This window comes from Sus scrofa, chromosome 8, assembly GCF_054392235.1.
Source record: "Sus scrofa isolate SSC_HxYL_T2T_F1_AM1 chromosome 8, Sscrofa_HxYL_maternal_Yorkshire_Landrace_v2.0, whole genome shotgun sequence".
In the NCBI taxonomy this organism is placed as follows: domain Eukaryota; kingdom Metazoa; phylum Chordata; class Mammalia; order Artiodactyla; family Suidae; genus Sus; species Sus scrofa.
The window spans coordinates 115663920-115685179 of NC_139390.1; the positions used below are offsets into that span (position 1 = coordinate 115663920).

At 37.4% G+C, this 21260-nt stretch overlaps 1 protein-coding gene and 1 long non-coding RNA gene across 51 annotated transcripts in view; one reads left to right on the forward strand and one right to left on the reverse strand.

Annotated features, from left to right (window-relative positions):
- CAMK2D (calcium/calmodulin dependent protein kinase II delta) overlaps nucleotides 1-21260 on the forward strand; it is a 308158-nt gene that overhangs the window by 282324 nt on the left and 4574 nt on the right. For 37 of the 50 annotated variants that reach the window (XM_084970995.1, XM_084971004.1, XM_084971003.1 and 34 more), the window contains 3 exon segments: nucleotides 4879-4954; nucleotides 18282-18376; nucleotides 20270-20498. In XM_084970995.1, coding sequence (XP_084827121.1) covers nucleotides 4879-4954; nucleotides 18282-18376; nucleotides 20270-20498 — 400 coding nt within the window. 50 annotated transcript variants of the gene reach the window in all.
- Nucleotides 1-21260, reverse strand: part of LOC102167944 (uncharacterized) — a 101255-nt gene that overhangs the window by 13367 nt on the left and 66628 nt on the right. The window lies entirely within an intron of this gene.

A 21260-nucleotide genomic window follows, 5' to 3' on the forward strand; every position in this document is an offset into this window, starting at 1 on the left:
ATCAGAAGACAAAGCTAGAAACGGAAGACCTTTAATGAACAAACAAAGAAGTATGAGCTTTGGCTCCCCAGAGACTGGAAGAGCAGCACGTTCAGCTGTACTCTGTAGAGAGATCATTCTGTGGTGGTGAGGAGTGGAGGGAGTGGGGAGGAGACCTCAAGGCAGGAAGGCTTAGGCACTTCTGACAGTCTGTGTCAGAGCAATGGCAGTGAGCCCAGAGAGAAAGAAAAGGATCTGAGAAAGATTTGGATGAATAAAGAGGAGCTGGTGATCAACCACACAAGGAATTGAAAAGAGGCATCAAGGATTTTCATGTAGGCAACGGAGTAGATTACGGTGCCCCATCCAAGATGAGAAATGCCAGAGAAGCAGCAGGTTTTGCAGAGAAAATACTTGATGTCAATTTTGAGCACTCTACGTCTGAAATGCCAGGACAACAGGGAATGTTTAGCTTGCACATATTAAAATGAACTTGAAGCCCAGAAAGATTTAAGGTCAGTGATAGCAATTTGGTGGTCTTCAGTAGATGGTCAAAGCCAGAGGGATAAATGAGATTACCAAGAGCAAGCAAAAGAAATGATGAAGAGGCTGAAGACATACCCCATGAAATAACACTGTAATTGCTCAAGGTAAATTATATGACTCATGGATGACTGAGAAAGAGAGTACTTGAGTTTGTTTATTCAAGTATTTATTGAACATTTACTTTATGCCATGTACTGCAGCTTGCGATGGTGAGTATCTACCCTTGTGGAGTTCAGTGGAGAAGATAAACAAATGCACACAGAGAAGTACGTAAATACAAGTGTACCAGCAGGCATAGGATCTAACACAGGGACCTTTCCTAAAACAAGTCCAAGTAGGCATTTTTGAAGAAATAATAGTTGAGTTGAACCCTTATAAAAGAAATGGAGGCAAAGATGGGGGACACTTTGACAAGAAGAGGGGACCGTTCATGTGAAGAGTTGGCAGGAGGCAGAAGGGTGTTCATTTTGAATTGTTGAGAGAGGGCACTACAGGTGAAGTAAAACCACCTGTGGGTGGGGCTGGTGATTTGGGCAGGTATAGATTATACAAGGTTTGGTAGTCCTGTTCAGACACTTCCACTGGACAAGAAATGATGGATGCTCATACAAAGCGAGGGTGAGAAATGGACTAATGTGTAAGGCCTTAAAGGGGCAAAGTCAATAGGATTTAAAAGATTGGGTTGGGAGAGGTGAGATGAGGGAGCCAAAACAATTCTCAGGCTTGTTTCTGTCTCTTGCAACTGGATGGCTGATGCTGTCATCCCCAGGATAGAGGCGCCTGGAAAAGCAATTAGGTTTGTGGTGATAGACATTCCTATGTTCAGTTTAGGGTTCATGCTGGGTTTGAGATATCAAATGGAGATTCCAAAATAGGTATTGCCATACTGATAAAAGGTCTAGAAAGGAGGTAACATTTGGGAGTCATGGGATTAGACAGCTGTTTAAAACACTGGTATAGACTGAACCATAGGGATAACAGTGTACGGTAGGAGGGCCTCAAAGCGAGCCTTTAAAAGGGATTGAAACATTTAAAGTCCAGGTAGAGAAAGATAACATGGCAAATCAGAGTGAGTTGATGTGACCAGAAAACTGGTAAGAAAAGCTGGAGGGAAGAGAAAGGAGGGGGAGTGTTTCAGGGCGGTGGAAAGGAGCAATCAGCAAGCCCCACGCCTGTGCTCTGGACCTCTCTGTTAGCCAGAGAGAGAATGTCGGTCTGCATATCTCAGAGAACAGTCATGATGCTCAGATCTGATGATGCTTGAGAAATGTTGAAATCTATCGGCTGTGTTATCTCATAATCACTTTGAACCTGATGGTGTTCCCAACCCCTTTGCAGAATTTCAAGGGAAGCAGTGGTACGCAGGATCTCGAGTAACCCCCCCACTGGCTTTCCTCACCTGCCTTCCCTCTAGGGACCTGGAAAGCCCCAGAAACTACTTGGGGACCTGTGGGTATAGGCATGAACACCTCAGTTCTAGAAATAAAAGTACTCAGTTCCCTGTGGTTAAGTGGCAAGGTATGAGGTGGAAGCTTCTGGTACTCAGGGAACCCTATGCTGGTACACTCTTCCCTCACCTCAAGTGTGATTAGTGATACATCACCAGTTCTCCCCACTTGGACTTCTGGAGTGGCCATTACTTGATGTTCGGGAAGAGGGGAGGCTGGATGAGAGGGGGGCCCCACCCACAGAACATGGGCATGCAGACCCCCAGCCCGGGGCCTGTCCCTCAGCCTCACTGTTGATGAAAGGCACTGGAGCCAGCACCAACCCTCGGGCTCCCTCTAGGTCACTGTGGCAACAGTCCCAACCACAACAGACTACTCCATACAAATGATTCATTCCCAGCCTTCTGCTTTCCTTTCAAGAGCCAGCTGTCATGTGCTGCCCTGACTCACTCAAGCGCCTTTGCTCCAGGGAAATGAGCACTCTAAAGATTCCTGAGCTCCAGGCCCCTCCTGAGCCAAGAGAGTCACGTTGCCTTTATGATGAGGCGGCACAGGAGCATCCTGGCTTCTTTCCATTTGCTGTCCTGCCAGCTAAAGCACTGCTGCTTCTGATCATAAGAACGAAGAAGACAATTTGTGTTGCTTTGATTATGCAGCACAAAAATAAATCCAGTTGTAGGATGCAGCCTCTTGAAGAACTGAGTATTTCCACCATGGTTCACAGTGAGATATGGCCATGTACACACCGAAGTTTCTCATTTCATGTTGTGCTTATGAAAGAATCCAGAGACTTTCAGAAACTGACCCTGAACTTTTCACACTTTACAAACTAAGTCTTAGGGTAATGAGGCTCTTCAAAGGGCAGCAATCTTATGTTCATTTTTTTCTCCTTTTTGTCAGAAAAAATTGACATTGTTTTCTAAACTGTAGGTTTTTCCTATGAGCCACCTAGCATCCTAAGAATGCTGTCAGTTGAGGATTTAATACCAGGAGGAAGTTTTGGTGGTCACATTTTCCTAATTTCATTTTCTGAGCTCCTCTATATCGGTGTCCTTTATATTCTGGAATTAGGTCAGCTGTCAGGCGTTTTCGCCAAATGTTCATACTGATGAGGCCACGGACCAATGAATAACTTACTGCCTAACTAAATTAAGCTAAAATGTGCCATTGGCACCATCCCTATTACAGAATTATTCCCTGCCACTACTTGTGTTAGTATGTTTTGATGTTTGATATATTACAGATATTTGTTAACCAAGTGAGCATGGACAAGAAATGTTTTAGGTGTGGATAGGAGCTAAGAAACCCTATGTCATGTTTCTTCAATATAAATGAAATCATGTAACTGAATGTGAAACCTCAGCTATATAGTGATTATTTTTTGTGCTATTGACCTTGACATTGTTTGTAACCATTTTATGGACAAACTCTATTTTTATAAGGTTGTCTGACATAGTCTCAATGAATTCAAGTTAGGTTTACAGAACATTTATTTTTAATAAGGACTATCACGACCTGGATAACCTGGAGTTTTGAAAGCGAATGTCAACATTTCGGTTTATGGTTAAGAATCTGCTTTAGACAGATTAGTATTCATTAAAAATGCAGACTGGTTGCCCTTAATCAATAACGAACTAAACCCGGGTGTCAGCTTTTTCTGTGATGAACAGCAGCCTTACTAAGACAGAATGGAAATAACTTTTTGTGACTACCTCCAGCTTATTTCCAGTGACTTAATGAAGTTATCACAATGTTCTTAACACAAAATTCAATGAAATTTAATTTTTAAAATATTTCATGCCTTCATTAGTAAGAGAATACTGTTCTCAAATCAGGAAAAGCTTATCAGCATCAGTGGATCAAATTCACAAACTTATTGAGCATCTGTTTTATTAAAGACAGTGGGTAAAGCTTCGTTGAGGATACCAGCAAACAACATTTTATTTGCCCATGGGGAGGTTTTAATTTAACTAGGAAGGCGGATGACACAGTCAACAAAGTTTAGTAACAATTTAAAACAATAAGTTAACTAAAGAAGGTGTCACAGTGTATAGCATATGCTTAATTGCCAAGTGAATAATACAATGCAGGCATTCAAAACAGGAAAAGGACACTTTAGGCAGATGAAATAGGTGGTGTTTGAGCCAAGCCTACTATTAATAATTTTACCAGTTGGAGACTAGGAATCAAAGCAAATCATGTCTGGTGTCAGTGTTGACCACGATACAGAGGGGTTTCCAGCTCCATCCACAGCACTGATTCATGCATTGCTTTTCCAGTTTATGGTTTACAGAAGTCCATTTGTCTAGATATGATGGCAGTTACAGTGTTGGCATCCTCACTCAGTTGAGCTGAACAGTAGAAAAAAAGCAAATAATTATATAGAAAATTAAATGTCTCAGTGCAAGATATCAGCTATATCCTGAAAATAGATGTATATTAGTAGAGTGAGGATAACTTTAAGATTATCTTTTTTAATGACATATCTGTTAATGGTAGAAGAAAAATGGTCATAAACTCAATCGTGTTGATAAAAGTAATAGACACTAAATACAGTTTAGCCTTGAAAATATAGCCTTGATCTTCCAGGCGACTATTGTTTTCTAAGAAAGGGAAGGTAGCAGTGCTTCCACTATATAAACAGAACCTGAGGGTCCTGTTAAAATGCAGATGCTGAATCTGTAGGTCTGGAGTAGGACCTAAGATCTCTCTTTCTGCCAGGTTGACAGAAGAGGTAGCTACTGTTGATCTGTGCACTTCGAGCAACAAGATCATAGAGCGGATAGCACCAAGCTAATGAGAAGGATGTGTCTCAGATGGCAAGGAAAATAGCTGGATTACCAGAGTAATATTTTATATGACTCTTACCTTTTATTCTCACCCTACTCTTTCTCTTCGCCTTTAGCACGAAAGCAAGAGATTATCAAAGTCACTGAACAATTGATTGAAGCTATCAACAACGGGGACTTTGAAGCTTACACGTGAGTAGTGACATGTTTATTTTGCTTTTATGCCGATGACAAAGTATTTTCTACATGAATACCTTCTTCAGTGTACCTGAATTCATGCATATTTAACCCCAGGCTTGATAAATCTACAGTAGTTTCATTTCAACATATAAATGACTCAAGTGCCCCTAGGAGAGAAATAAATGTATTTAAGATTTTAGAGAGTAGACAAGACTTCTGATAGAACAGGAGGTTTCTTTGTCAAGGCATAGAAGTGTGACTCTAGCACCTCCCTGTGCAAGACAGCATTCTAGGTAGAGCCTTTTGGGCATAAGCACAAAGACGCAAGAAACAGGAAAGCACTTAAAAAGTGCATTCTGGTTTAAGGGATGTATTTCCTCACAGTTCTGCGGAGGTGATGGTACAGGGAAAGAGATGAGGAAGCAACATCCGACAGCCATTTCCCTCTTCAGCCAGCACAACTCAGCTTCATCCTTATCTCTTTTTAGAAGCTTGTCTCTTAGATAAAATTGTATTTGAAGAAAGTGTGCTAAAGTTTATAAACTGCTGAACCATAGGTACTGAATCAAAGGAAGTTGACTGTGATCAGATAAAAATGAAGCTTTCAATAAAGAGCACATGAAGGCTTATTATGCAAAGGATGTAGATGAATACATCAGCTATTTGAGTGGAAATAAAAATCAGTTCTCAGCCCTCCCCTTACGCCATCGATACAAGGGAGGTCCTCTTGAATGAAAGAGTTGAATGCAAAGAAGAGATTGATCTCTGGTCGGAAAGATCTACGTTTAAAAAAAAATTTTTTTTTTTTTTTTTTTTTTGGTGTTTTTAGGGCTGCACTTGCAGCATATGGAGGTTCCCAAGCTAGGGGTCAAATTGGAGCTGTAGCTGTTGGCCTATACCATAGCCATAGCAACGCGGGATCCTAGCCACATCTGCAACCTACACCACAACTCCTGGCAACGCTGGATCCTTAATCCATTGAGTGAGGCCAGGGGTTGAACTTGCATCCTCACAGATGCTAGTTAGATTTGTTTCCCCAAGCCACGACAGAAACTCCAAGATCTAAGTTTAAAAGCAGGAGAATTGAAATGAGAAGGCAAAATGATTAGGCTACCTAAGTAGATAATCCAAACTTACATACTTTAATTTTTTAAAAAGCCAAAATTAAGAAACTGTAAATAGAAAAATATTTGTAAAATATATTAAAAGTTCACTTCTATTAAGATTGAGAAGTAGAGTAAGTAAAGGATATAAGCTATTAGCAAAAGGGGAAATGAAAATGACAAGTAAACTAATGCCCACTAATTAAGTATAAACAAATCTGGCTGTAGGAGGGTTTACTGCCCACCAAATCAGAAAGGATAAATTCTGCTGAAAACACAAGGGGCACAGATATTTCAGGACAACAGTGACTTTCCTCTATCACCTGATGGCGTATAAACTTTCAGGGTAGCGGTGACAGCAGGGATTTGGAGCACAGTTATCTATATATCAGAAAGTGTTTCTAAAAGTTCAAATTACTACTTTAACTCTATATTTCTATTTGTAAAGATTTAACATGGGCATGGACCTTGAATTTAAAACAAGGACAAAAATTATGAACAAAGATATTTATGTAAGCATTATTCAAAATAGTGAAAAATTATAAATATATATTCAACATTATGGTACCAGGGATGTTCATGCAGATTTCTAGCAATCTGCCAAAATGCTTATGAGTATTCCCTGAAGATAAAGCAGGATATAAAAGTGTGTACATAATTATTCCAGCTACCTAAGAGAAAATATAAAAATGGATTGAGAAATGACAAATTGGTTTCTAAAAGGAAAAAAGATGTTGCCTCTGGGAGATGAAACTTTTTTCCTTATTCTTTCCAAGTTTTATATGTTATTTTTTTATCATCAGTTATAAACAGCCAGATATAAAGTATAGAAGAGAGTAAATGAATATAAAAACTAAATTAAATCCATGACTGCTTCTTATAACTGTGTTTGAAATACATACAAACGCAAGCATATACATACAGATATATTTATATGTATCAATTCTTTAACATGACCTAATAAAAGTATACTTAAAATGAAAGAAATAGTAAGAAATGGAGTTTAAAAAAACACTCTTTGTTGTCAGAGAATTAAACAGTTGAACAGTTTTTAAAGGTTGTTTAGAATTCTGTGCCATTGGACCTGTTCCCTTTAATTCCTTTGGCTGATATAACTTTGTTAAACGCATATAATTCTTCAAACATAATACTTTAAAAAAAAAAAATCTCCTTTTGCAGTAGCATTCTCCTGTGAAATGGTAGAGGGTATGTTTCGCTTGTGGTGTTTGTCAGGCAAAAGAGGCAAAATACAGCATTTCCTGTACCTGTATCATCAGATAATTTAGAAGAGGGTATTTTTAAATAAAGAAATTCTTTGGAATCATATTAGGTCACTAATTTCTATGCTTATCATCTGGCTTGATTTTGTCCATTCAGTATGATAATTTCTAGGTCCGTCCATTTTGCTGCAAAGGTCATTATTTTGTTCTTTTTTATGGCTAGTATTCCATTATATATAACACAATCTTTATCGTGTGTGTGTGTTTACACACCACATGTTTATCCTGTCCTCTGTTGATGGACATTTTGGTTGTTTCCATGTCTTGGCGATTGTAAATAGTGCTGCAATGAACATTGGGGTGCATGTATCTTTTTCAAATTATGCTTTTCTCCAAATAGATTGCTGGAGCATACGGTCATTCTATATTTAGTTTTTTAAGGAATCTCCATACTGTTCTCCATAGTGGTTGCACCAGTTTACATTCCCACTAACAGTGCAGGAGGGTTCCCTTTTCTCCACACTCTCTCCAGCATTGTTTGTAGTCTTTTTGATGATGGTCATACTGACTGGAGTGAGGTTTTACCTCATTGTAGTTTTGATTTTCATTCCTCTAATAATTAGTGATGTTGAGCATCTTTTCATGTGCTTTTTGGCCATCTGTATGTCTTCTTTGGAGAAATGTCTATTTAGATCTTCTGGCCATTTTTAATTGGGTTGTTTGTTTTTTGATTTGTGTTTTTATTTTCATTAGTCTAGGAGGTAGATCAAAAAGAGATGTTGCTAAGATTTATATTAAAGTGTGTCCTGCCTATGTTTTCCTCTAAGAGTTTTATAATATCTGGGCTTATATTTAAGTCTTTAATCCATTTTGAGTTTATTTTTGTGTATATTGTAAGAGAATGTTCTAATTTCTTTCACATGTAGCTTTCCAGCTTTCCCAGGAGCACTTATTGAAGAGACTTTCCTCCATTATATATTCTTGCCTCCTATGTTGTAGAGTAATTGACCACATGTGCCTGGATTTATTTCTGGGCTTTCTACGCTGTTTCACTGAGCTACATTTCTATTTTTGTCTAGTAGCGGACTGTTTTGATGACCATAGCCTTGTAGTATAGTCTGAGGTCAGGGAGCCTGATTTCTCCAGCTCCGTTTTTCTTTCTCAAGATTACTTTTGGCTCTTTGGGGTCTTTTGTGTTTCCACACAAATTTTAAAATTTTTTTGTTCTAATTCTATGAAAAATGCCATTGGTAAATATAACAGAGATTGCATTGAATTTGTAGATTGCCTTGGGCAATATACTCATTTTGACAATATTCATTCTTTTTTTAAAAGTTTTATTGAAGTATAGTTGTTTACAATGTTGTGATAATTTCTGCTATACAACAAAGTGATTGTATACATATACATACGCCCATTCTTTTTCCATATAGATTATCAGAGACTATGGGTAGAGTTCCCTGTGTTATATAGTAGGTCCCTGTTGGCCAATCATCCCCTATACAACAGTGTGTGTATGGCAATCCCAAACCCCCAGGCCATCCCTCCCCTTGTCCCCTTTGGTAACCATAAGTTTGTTTTCAAAGTTTGTGTGTCTTTCTGTTCTGCAAATAAGTTCATTTGTATCCTTTTTTTTTTTTTTTTAGATTCAACACATAAGTGATATGATGTTTGTCTTTCACTATCTAACTTCACTTAGTATGATAATCTCTAAGTCCATCCATGTTGCTGCAAATGGCATTATTTTAATTTAAGACCAGATGCTTTAAAACTCTGAGAGGAAAACATAGGTGGAACACTCTCTAACATAAACCATAGCAGATCCACCTCCTAGAGTAATGAAAACAAAAACAAAAATAAATAAATAGGACCTTATTAAACTTACAAGTTTTTGCACAGCAAAGGAAACCATAAAGAGAAAACAACCAACAGAATTGGAGCAAATATTTGTAAATGAAGCAACTGATAGTACTGATTCTTCCAATCCAAGAACATGGTATATCTTTCCATCCGTTTGTGTCTTCGATTTCCTTCATCAGTCTTATACTTTTCAGAGTACAGGTCTTTTGCTGCTTTAAGTAGGTTTATTCCCGGGTATTTTATTCTCTTTGATGTGATGGTAAATGGTACTGTTTCCTTAATTCCTCTTTCTGATCTTTCATTGTTATTGTATAGGAATGCAAGAGATTTCTGTGTATTAATTTATTTCTGTGTATCCTGCAACTTTACTGAATTCATTGATAAGCTCTAGTAGTTTTCTGGTAGTATCTTAATAGAATTTTCTAAGAATAGTATCCTGTCATCTGCAAACAGTGGCAGTTTTGCTTTTCATTTGGGAGCTTTTTGAATACTAGAGTGTTCAGAGTGCATGTCCTCACAGGTCAAGTGGCAGCTTTGCAAGTCTTTTATTAATCCAAAGGTTGTGATAGGAGAAGAGAGAGATACATACATATATTTAATCAGTGGTTGGGTAAAAAGATCCATCATAGTATAGTGACTCCCAAAGGATTTTGGTGCTGATATAAAATAGTGAAAACTTTTGATTGACTAATGTTGACAACCAAAAACCGTATTTATAGAGAAAGTTAATAGCTGCTGGTAGCATAAAGCCCTGTTACCATAGGAACACTGTTCTTCTCATTTGCTACTTAATATTTAACTTTAAGCTTTAATACCTGCCCACCAGGGAAGTCTGAGATGAAGTTTAAAATCCCTACCCACTCCCACCCCACCTCTGCCTAAGGCTTTCTTTACCACAAGGAATAATCACTGTGGTTTTTTAAAAGTATTTTTTACTTTAAAAGTGTTCATTAAAAAAATTGAGTATGAATGATACTTTCAAGAACCATAATGAGTGAGCCTTTCGAAACATATTTCTGTTGAACAGTTAAAACATTTTGCCTCCCATGTGGGGAATTTCCATATGAAAGTATTTGTAACCCCACCAAATGGATAAATAATCCAAAATCTTTCCACTTTTATTCCTTTTATCTAACTTTGTGAACTTCTACTAATTCTTTAAATCCATATTTTAGGCCACCTTCTCCGAGAAGCCTATCCTGATCATCCCAAACCCCAAGAAATAACTGTCTTTGTTTCCATGGGACTTAAATACATACAGTATATAAGCAGTCCCAATGCTCACCATTATCAAGCAGCTAACCATCATTCCCCAAACATCTGCACTTGCTGCCTTCCTCCAATTATCTCCTTCCACACACCTGGAAAACTCCTACTCCTTCCAGAAAGTCCAGCTCTCATTTTCTTTCTCTCCTAAATCTTTCCTGTTCCACATATAAGTAATCTGGTTTTTGAGCCCTTCTTATTTATTCCTAGGCAAGTATTAATTGTTGTCTTATAATTGTTTGTTTCAAAGAATATCTGCTACATAGTAGGTGTTTAATAATTCTTTGTTGAATAAACAGATTTCTCAAAAGAAAGCCCATTGGCTTTCTCTAAATATTTAAAATGATATATCTTCTTGACTCATTTCTAGGATTAAAAAGAAAACTAATGTGTATTTGAATCTCTCATTAATTTTATTTTAAAAGTTAGTTAAGCTGTGTTTAAAGTTTGATTGTCTTGCAGGAGTCAAGACCAGAAGGTATAGGATGTGACACCTGCCTTCAAATCAGTCATATATAGATGTTTGACATGAAGGTAGATGGTGTCAAAAATTATTCCAAAAGTATTTAATTTCAATGCCAAAGCTGATTTCAGAGGACTTGGAGAGCACTTAAAAAATAATAAACATAACAACTAGAAAACTGAGTAATTAGAAGAAGCTTAGAGAATTCACCTTGGAAATTATAAAGTAAAAGTTTTCAAAAGGAAACTCCTTTTGTATTATGTTGTAGAGTATCATGTATTATAGATTATCATGTACTGGACTGGTTATCATCTTGCCTGAGATCTCTGCAAAATTCTTTTTTAGAGCTGGCTTCTCAAACCGCATTGCCAATGCCTATGATAAAAATTCTCTATTTGTAGTGTTTTGTTTTATTATGGTTGATTTACACTGTTGTGTCAATATCTGCTGTACAGCAAAGTGACCTAGTCATACATATACTTTTTTTTCCCCTCATTATCCTCCATCATGTTCCATCACAAGTGATTTGATATGGTTCCCCTGTGCTATACAGCAGGATCTCATTGCTTATCCTCTCCAAATGGAATACTTTACATCTACTAACTCCAAACTCCAAGTCCATCCCACTCCCTCCCCCTCCCCCTTGGCAACCACAAGTCTATTCTCTAAATCCATGAATTTGTTTCTTTTATGTAGATAAGTTCATTTGTGCCATATATTAGATGCCAGATATAAGTGATATCATATGGTATTTGTCTTGCTCTTTCTGACTTACTTCACTTAGTGTGAGTCTCTAGTTCCATCCATGTTGCTGCAAATAGCATTCTTTTGTTCTATTTTATGGCTGAGTAGTATTCCATTGTGTATATGTACCACATCTTCTTAATCCATTTATCGGTCGATGGACATTTTAGGTTGTTTCCATGTCTTGGTTATTGTGAATAGTGCTGCAGTGAACATAGGGGTGCAGGTATCTTTTTTAATAAGAGTTTTGTCTGGATATATGCCCCAGAGTGGGATTGCTGGATGATACGGTAGTTCTATATTTAGTTTTCTGAGGCACATCCATACTGTTTTTCATAGTGTTTTTTCATACCAATTTATATTCCCACCAACAGTGCAGGAAGGTTACCTTTTCTCTACATCCTCTGCAGCATTTGTTATTTATAGACTTAGTAATGATAGCCACTCTGATGTGAAATGGCATCTCATTGTAGTTTTGATTTGCATTTCTCTAATGATTAGTGATACTGAGCATTTTTTCCCATGTGCCTGTTGGCTATCTGTATGTCTTTTTTGGAGAAATGTCTATTCAGATCTTCTGCCAATTTTTCAATTGGCTGGTTGGTTTTTTGTTTGTCTGCTGTTGAGCTGTGTGAATTGTTTGTATATTTTGGAGATAAAGCCCCTGTTGGTTGAGTTATTTGACACTATTTTCTCCCATTCCATAGGTTGTCTTTTTTTTTTTTTTTTTTTTTTTTTTTATGGTTTCCTTTGCTGTGCAAAAGCTTGTCAGTTTGATAGGGTCCCATTGGTTTATTTTTGTTTTTATTTCTATTGCTTTGGGAGACTGACCTAAAAAAAAAAAATTGTATGTTTAATGTCAGAGAATGCTTTGCCTGTGTTCTCTTCTAAGAGTTTGATGGTGTCTTTCTTAAGTCTTTAAGCCATTTTGAATTTATTTTTGTGCATGGTGTGAGGGCGTGTTCTAGTTTCATTTATTTACATGCAGCTATCCGGTTTTCCCAGCACCACCTGCTGAAGAGACTGTCTTTTTCATCCCCTTTTATATTCTTGCCTCCTTTGCCGAAGATCAATTGACCATAAGTGTCTGGGTTTATTTCTGGGTTCTCTGTTCTGTTCCATTGGTCTGTGTGTCTGTTTTGGTATCAGTATCAAACTGTCTTGATTACTGTGGGCTTGTAATATTGGCTGAAGTCTGAAAGAGCTATGCCTCCTGCTTGGTTTTTGTTCCTCAGGATTGCTTTGGAATTCTGGGTCTTTTATGGTTCCATATGAAATTTTTGATTGTTTGTTCTAGTTCTGTGAGAAATGTCATGGGTAATTTGATAGGGATTGCATTGAATCTGTAGATTTCTTTGGGTAGTGTGGCCATTTTAATGATATTAATTCTTACAGTCCAAGATCATGGAATAGCTTTCCATTTTTTTGGTTTTTTTGTTTTGTTTTGTTTTGTTTTATGTACAACTCCCAATTTTATTTTATTTTTATTGTATTTTATTTATTCTTATTTTTTTCTAATTACTCAGTGAATTTTATTACATTAATAGGTGTACAACAATCATCACAACCAAATTTTACAAAACATCTTTAATATCCTTGGTTAGTGTTTTATAGTTCTCAGTATATAAGTCTTTCACCTCCTTGTTCAGATTTATTCCTAGGTATTTAATTTTGGGGGGTGTGATTTTAAAAGGTATTGTAATTTTGTATTCCTTTTCTAATATTTCACTGTTAGTATACAGAAATGCAACTGATTACTGAATGTTAATCTTGTATCCTGCTACTTGGCTGAAATTTGTTGATCAGTTCAAGCAGTTTTTGTATGGATTCCTTAGGGTTTTCTATGTATAGTATCATGTCATCTGCATAGAGTGACAATTTTACATCTTCTCTTCCATTTCGGACACCTTTTATTTCTTTTGTTTGTCTTATTGCCATGGATAGGACTTCCAATACTATGTTGAATAAAAGTGGTCAGAGTGGGCATTCTTGTCTTGTTCCAGATTTTAGCAGGAAGACTTTCGGCTTTTCTCTGTTGAGTGTTATATTCCCTGTGGCTTTGTCCTAAATGTCTTTCATTATGGTAAAGTATGTTCCCTCTATAGCCACTTTGGTAAAAGTTTATCATGAATGGATGTTGGATTTTGTTGAATGCTATTTCTGCATCTTGCATATTGAGGTGATCATGTGCTTTTTGACTTTTATTTTGTTAATGTGATCTATGATGTTCATTGATTTGCATTATGTTGAACCATCCTTGTGAACTTGGGATGAATTCCACTTGGTTGTGGTATATGATCATTTTAATATGTTATTGGATTTGGTCAGCTAAAATTTTGTTGAGAATTTTTGTGTCTGTATCTATCAAAGATATTAGCCTGTAATTTTCTTTTTTGGAAGTATCTTTGTCTGGTTTTGGTATTGGGGGATGGTGGCTTCAGAGAGTGTCTTTGGGATTATTCCTTCTTCAACCTTTTGCAAAAGTTTAAGAAGGATGGCTATAATCTCTTTATGTGTTTGGTAGAATTCACCTGTGAAACCATCTGGTCAGGACTTTTGCTTGTAGAGTGTTTTTATTACACATTCAATTTCATTTCTAGTGATCAGTCTGTTGTTGATCTATTTCTTCTTGACTCAGTTTTGGCAAGCTGTATGTCTCTAGAAAGTTGTCCATTTCTTCTAGGTTGTCAAATTTGTTGGCATATAATTGTTCATGGTATTCTTTTAAGGTTTTTTTGTATTTCCACAGTATTAGTTGAGATTTCTCCTTTTTCATTTATTTTGTTTGAGTTCCTTCTCTTCTTGGTGAGTCTGAACAGAAGTTTGTCAATTTTGTTCACCCTTTCAAAGAACCAGCTCTTGATTTTAATTATTTTTTTCTATTTTTTTTTTAAATCTGGTTGATTTATTTTCTCTCTGATCTTTATGATTTCCTTCTTTCCACTCCCCAGGATTGGTCTGTTCTTCTTTTTCCAATTCTTTTAGGTGGTAGATTAAGTTGTTGACTTCAGATTTTTCTTCTTTTTTGAGGAAGGCCTGTATTGCTGTGAACTTCCCTCTAAGCACTGCTTTTGCAGTATTCTATAGATTTTGAATGGTTGTGTTTTCATTATCATTTGCCTCAAGGTATTTTTAAATTTCCCTTTCTATTTCCTCATTGACCCACTGGTTTTTTAGTAGCATGTTGTTTAGTCTCCATATAATCAGGTTTTTCTCATTTCTTTTCCTGTAGTTGATTTCTAGTTTCATGACATTGTGGTCAAAAAAGATTCTTGAAATAATTTCTGACTCTTAAACTTGTTGATGTTAGTTTTGTGCCCCGGTATGTGGTCAATCCTTGAGGATGTTCCATGTGCACTTGAGAAGAATGTATAGTCTGGTTTTTTTTAATGTAATGTCCTGAGAATATCAATTAAGTCTAAAATTTCTATTATGTCCTTTAGGATCTCTGTCACCTTATTTTCTATCTAGAGGATTTGTCCATTGATGTGAGTGGGGTGTTAAAATCTCCTACTATTATTGTATTCCCATCAATCTCTCCTTTTATGTCTGTTAGTATCTCTTGTATTTATTTGGGTGCTCCTATATAAGGGTCATATATGTTGACAAGTGTAATAGCCTCTTCTTAAATTGTTCCTTTTATCATTAAATACTGTCCCTTCTTTGTCTTTCTGTATGGCCTTTGTTTTAAAGTCTATTTTGTCTGATATTGTGACTCCAGCTCTCCTGTCTTTTCCATTCATATGAACTGTCTTTTTCCATCCCCTCACTTTCCATTTGTTTCTTTTGCCCTAAGGTGAGTCTCTTGTAGGTAGCATATTGTAGGGTCTTGTTTTTAATCTATTTTGCCACTCTGTGTCTTTTAACTGGAGGATTCAGTCCATTGACATTTAAGGTAATTATTGATAAATAAATGGTATTTATTGCCATTTAAAACCTTGTTTTCCAGTTGATTCTGTGTTTCTCCTTTGTTCCTTTCTTTTTTTGATTGGACAATTTCCTTTTATTTTATGCTTGTGTCCTCACTTGTTAGTTTTGAGGGATGTACTGTTTGGTTTTGATTTGTGATTGCTCCGTTTTTCTAGTATGTTAACTCCTTCCTATTATCTGCTTGCTTTAGCCTGATAGTCATTATAGGCTCAAACATATTCTAGAAAAACAGAGTGTAGATTTTCTTACTTTCCTTCCACACATTTTATGATTTTGATGTCCTTTTTTAATGTCCTCATGTTTATCCTTCTACTGTTCCTTGTGTTTATCATTGCTTTTACAATAGTTTTTGTATACAGGGTTAAGTGATTACTTTCCAATTGTGATTCCTTCCATCCTATTTCTTCTTTTTTATTTAGAGGAGCCTTTCAGTATTTCTTTTAGAATGGGTTTAGTATTGCTGTACTCTTTTAGTTTTTATTTGTTGAAGAAATTATTTCTCCTTCTACTTTAAATGATAGTCTTGCTGGGTAGAGTATTCTAGGCTGCAAATTTTTCCCTTTTAGAACTTCATCTTGCCACTCTCCTCTGGCCTGTAGTGTTTCTATAGAGAAAATAGCTGATAGCCTTACTGGGGTTCCCTTATAATTAACTATGTTTTTCTCTTGCTGCCTTTAAAACTCTCTCTTTTAACTTTTTGCTATTTTTATTATAATATATCTTGGTGTGGGCCTGTTTTGATTCAACTTATTTGGGGCCCTCTGTGCTTCCTATGTCTTTTTTGTTTTTTTTTTTTTTTTGGCTTCCATTATCTTGATTTCTGTTTCCTTTAGATTTGGGAAGTTTTCAGCCATAATTTCTTTAAATATATTTTCAATCCCCTTTTCTTTTTCTTCTAGAAACCCTATTATGCATAGATTGGCCCACTTTATATTGTCCCATAGATGTCTTATATTGCTTTCATGTTTTTTCACTTGGTTTTCTGTCTTCTTTCCTGATTTGGTCACTTCCATTGTTCTATCTCCCAAGTCACTAATTTGTTCTGCATTATTCATTCTGCTCTTCAGGGCCTTTAACTCAGCTTGCATCTCTGCAAATGAATTTTCAAATTTTTCTTGGCTCCTCCTTATATTTTCTAGTTCATTTCAATAGTAATCTGCATTACTGTTCATATCCGATCTTAATTCCTTCAGGTTCACTCTTAAATCCCTCAGTATTTTTACTTTCTCCTTTTTGAACGCAGTGTCTGTTAGACTACAGAGGTCTGTTTCATTGTTTGCTCCTTCAGGGGAATTCTCCTGTTCCTTTAACTGGGAATGGTTCCTGAGCTGCTTCATTTTGCTTATATTTTTCTTATTTTGTGTATTTATTAGGAAAAACCACTACTGTAGTCTTGGAGGACTATTTATATGCAAGAATGGCCCTGGGTATTTTGTGAGGGCTTACTATTTATTTTTGGCATGGATACTTGCTGTCTCTTTCCTCAGTGTTTGCAGGCTGTCATTCCTTGATAAGGTGTTGCACGTTCTTCCAGGAAGAGAGAGGCACTGGGCAGGACTAGTAGCCAGTAGCTGGTTGCTGGGCCCTTGACAGTGGCAAGGACGTGTGGGAAGGTGGTGCAGGCTGTTCCTAGTTGCAGGGCCCTGGGAAGTGGAAGTGACCCTCAGGCGGAAGTAGGTGGCACCTGGAGCGTTTGGCAGCTGCAACAGCAAGGTGTGTGCATCCCCAGAGGAGTGAGAGCAACAACAGGTGGTGCTCAGTTGCAGTGCCCTCTCCGTGCCAGCCTCTGAGGTGACTGGGGCTATGAGTAGTGCCTGTTCACAGAACCCTAGTGGTGGAGGGCCAAGCTCACCTCTGGAGTCTGAGATGACTGTGGTGGTTTGCCCCTGCCTTTTGTAGACCACACAAGAGGTGCCCTGCCATGCTTAGCCTGCACAGAAGGGGCCTATCACCCGTGGACGTGCCCTCCAAGAATCCACGTGTGCAAAGAGAAAGATATTCCTATGGCAGTCTACCCCTCCACTTCTTGCTCTCCCAAACAATGGCTCCTCACTTCTCCTGCCAGCCCAGAACTCCCCCCAGGTTCCCTGTCTGTGGCACACCACTCCCTAGCCCCTCAGGCTGTCTCCACATAGCCAGCCCTAGTTCTCTCCCCAGAACTGACCTCCAGAGCCTGAGTCTCAGTGCCCAGCCCCCACCCAAGCGTCTCAGACTGTGGTTTCCGGGCTGGTGGTGCAGATGAACTGTGTGGCTCTCACTCTCCTTTGCCCTCTTCAGTCCAGCTGCTGAGGTTTTTTCGGCAACTTTGAGATCCCTCTGTCTTGGTTCATCTCTCTGTCAGTTAGGTAGCTTCCCAGGGTGTGGGTTCCTTTTCTGTTTCACAGCTCCCTCTCAGGAGTGCTGGTCCCATCATGATTCCTTTCTCTCTCTCTCTCTCTCTCTTTTTTTTTTTTTTTCCTTTTGTTCTACTCAATTATGTGGAGGGTTTCTTGACCTTTTCGGAGGATTAAGGCCTTCTGCCAGCATTCAGTAGATGTTCTGTGAGAATCATTCAGCAGGTAGATGGTTCTTTTTTGATGTGTTTGTGGGAGAAGGTGAGTGCCACGTCTTATGCCTCCACCCATCTTAATCCCACCCTCTATGCGTAGTGGGTTTTTTTTAGAAGACTCTTTCCTTCACTGTTTAATAAGAATGGATATGTGTGAAACAACAAAATATATTAACCCAGGTATTGTTTTTATTTTTCCTTACAGAAAAATCTGTGACCCAGGCCTTACTGCTTTTGAACCTGAAGCTTTGGGTAATTTAGTGGAAGGAATGGACTTTCATCGATTCTACTTTGAAAATGGTACATTTGTTCTAAATTTAACACCATGCCTTTTCTAACTTATTTGAATTTCCCCCATATTTACAGATTGTTTAGCAATTTCTTGCTATGAGAGTTTTTACCTTAGTCCAGAATTTTATATCATACTTTTTTATATTTGAAATTGAAAAACTTAACAGCCTTAAAAATTTTAGTATGTTTTGAAAAATCTCATTTTATATAAAAAGTGATATTGATTAAATGCACCTCATAGAATTCTCAGTAAATGTACATATATAATATAAGCTTTGAAATGAGTTACCTAAAAAAGTGTTGAATTATTTCAGGTTTTCATAAAACATTGTTTATATATGAAAGAATTAAAGAAACCACAGTATGCCAGGAGTGCTTTCAAGCATAATTAGTGCTCATTTTGAAGGAAAAATGTAAATGAAGATTAGTAATCAGGTAAATATTTCAATTTAGATTCCAAGAATTTTCATGGTCTCAGAGGAAACAGCCACATTTCAGAGAAAGTGACCAAAGAAAACTCCTGCAGAAATACTTCAGGTCACCAAGAAAAGCGTAAATCAGAAATTCCTTTTATCCTTCTCCTTTTCCTTACATCTAAAGACATTAGGTATCATGTTGTGTCTGCATCATGCAGACAGTGAATTCACCTTTTGCAGTGAGATTTTGATGAATTAAAGAGGAGTTGCAGTAATAATCAGGACCATCAAGCTCAAGTCCCGTAATTTCAAGTATTGATGAGAATGTCTGCCTTGGCATGGATTTTTACATTAAGATATGTTTAATGAATTGCTTTTTCTTATATGCACTGGACATTTGCAAGCAGACAAAGATAAATTGGCTTTAACAAAGCTTCAGTAAATATTCTCGTATTCTGTGTTCCATTCAGCACTGTTAACTGACTCTCGAATGACATCATATCACCTCTAGGAAAAGAATTAATAGTTAACCCTTTAATATTTTAACTTACCTCAGCATAAACACCATACATCATTGCTTTCCATAAATACATCTTCAGAAATGGGATTTTTTTTTTTATCTGTCTGTAGCACTAAGTAATTTCTTCAGCTCTTTCCTGAGAATGGGGAGCATGTTTGGATAATACATAAAACAGTTCAGTCTGTTTTAGTGATCTAAGAGAGTAACATCATCAGTCAATTATCTGCACTAAATCTTCACATCTCTTAGTCATTGAATAACTATAATAAAAAGCTCTTGTCAAAACAACAAAGGCTGGAGCCTAGTGAGGGCTGCTCAATCAAAGAAATGAGCTAGAGGATTGGAATCAGGCTATATGGCCAATGCCAAATTTTTTGTTTTTTCTGGATGACCACAACCATATTAACATAGGATGGATGCTGCTAAATAAGGATCCACAGGCTGAGAAGGAGAACCAAATTCACACCATGGCCAGACTATTTTGGTTTATCAGTCTCCATGCTTGATACTTGATATATCCCCATCCCATGTGTTTCGCCAACTAACGAAAAAATGAACAAGACCACAGGATATCTGTCAACTGCCCCAGCGGTTCCTTCACTGAAAGACAGGAACTGCTCTGTGCACCTGCGCCAGCCCTTCTCTCCGTCTCTGTTTGCATTATGGCTTGTTTCGAACACCTCCCATTAAAAATAAATATGTTTCTCCAGCTTTTGCCCCCAAAGTTTTCAGAGTGGCATACAATTTAGCTACAAAGGAAATCAAAGAAAATAATGACTGTATCTACTTCTGCTCTTTCTCTCCTTCTTTATACTTTGCAGAGCACAAGACACTCAACTAGTACATTTAATTAATAGCTGAATGAGTGAATAGCATTCCATTTATTGGTCCCAACCGATGTTATTATTGGTTTTGGTTTACTTTACATAAAAACTAAATTCTGTTTTCCATGTTGTTCTCTTTCAGCTTTGTCCAAAAGCAATAAACCAATCCACACTATTATCCTGAACCCCCACGTTCATCTGGTAGGTGACGATGCTGCCTGCATAGCGTACATTAGGCTCACACAGTACATGGATGGCAGCGGAATGCCAAAAACAATGCAGTCCGAAGAGACACGTGTGTGGCATCGCCGGGATGGAAAGTGGCAGAATGTTCATTTTCATCGCTCTGGGTCGCCAACAGTACCCATCAAGTAAATATTTCCAGGCTGTCAGCTTCTTTGTTAATATACCCATGGTCAGCGTCTTTTACTTATTCCATTGTTAATAGTGTGGCATACATTATTTAATGCTAGTGGTCACTTACACTGGTGGGAATTAATGTTTCATAAGAAGCAGTCTGTATTTCTCTGGAAAGATCAATCAGACTAGCCATTTGTGGGTTGGGACTTGCCCTAAAGAGTAGACAGTAGTTTTAGGTAGGAACTAAAGAATACCCTAACAAGATGATTTCTCAAAATCAAGGGGAATTCATATGGAAAAATACCTGTGATGTCATTGTCACAACTGGCAGACAAAGGGGCGGAAGGAGAAATAGGAAGAGGTTTCTAAAATGGCCAATACCGTCAACTCCCTTTATCGCATGGTTTCCTCACACACATCCAGCCAGGCTCAGATCAAAAATTTCCAGGGTTGGAGAAATTCCAGTAAGTTCCAAAAACTTAAATTTGCCATGCAGGCAAATTTACATAGCATTTGCATTGTATTTACAGCTATTCACATAGTATATTCATTGTATTAGGTATTATAAGTAATCTAGAGATTATTTAAAGTATAGGGGAGGATGTGAGTAGGCTATACACAGACACTATACCGTTTTATATAAGGACTTGAGCATCTGCAGATCTTGGTATCCTGGGGAGTTTTGAAATTAATCCCCTGCAGATACCATATGGTATCAGGAACTTCATAGATTTTGCTAGTGGTGCTCTACTGATGCTCAATTATAAATACTA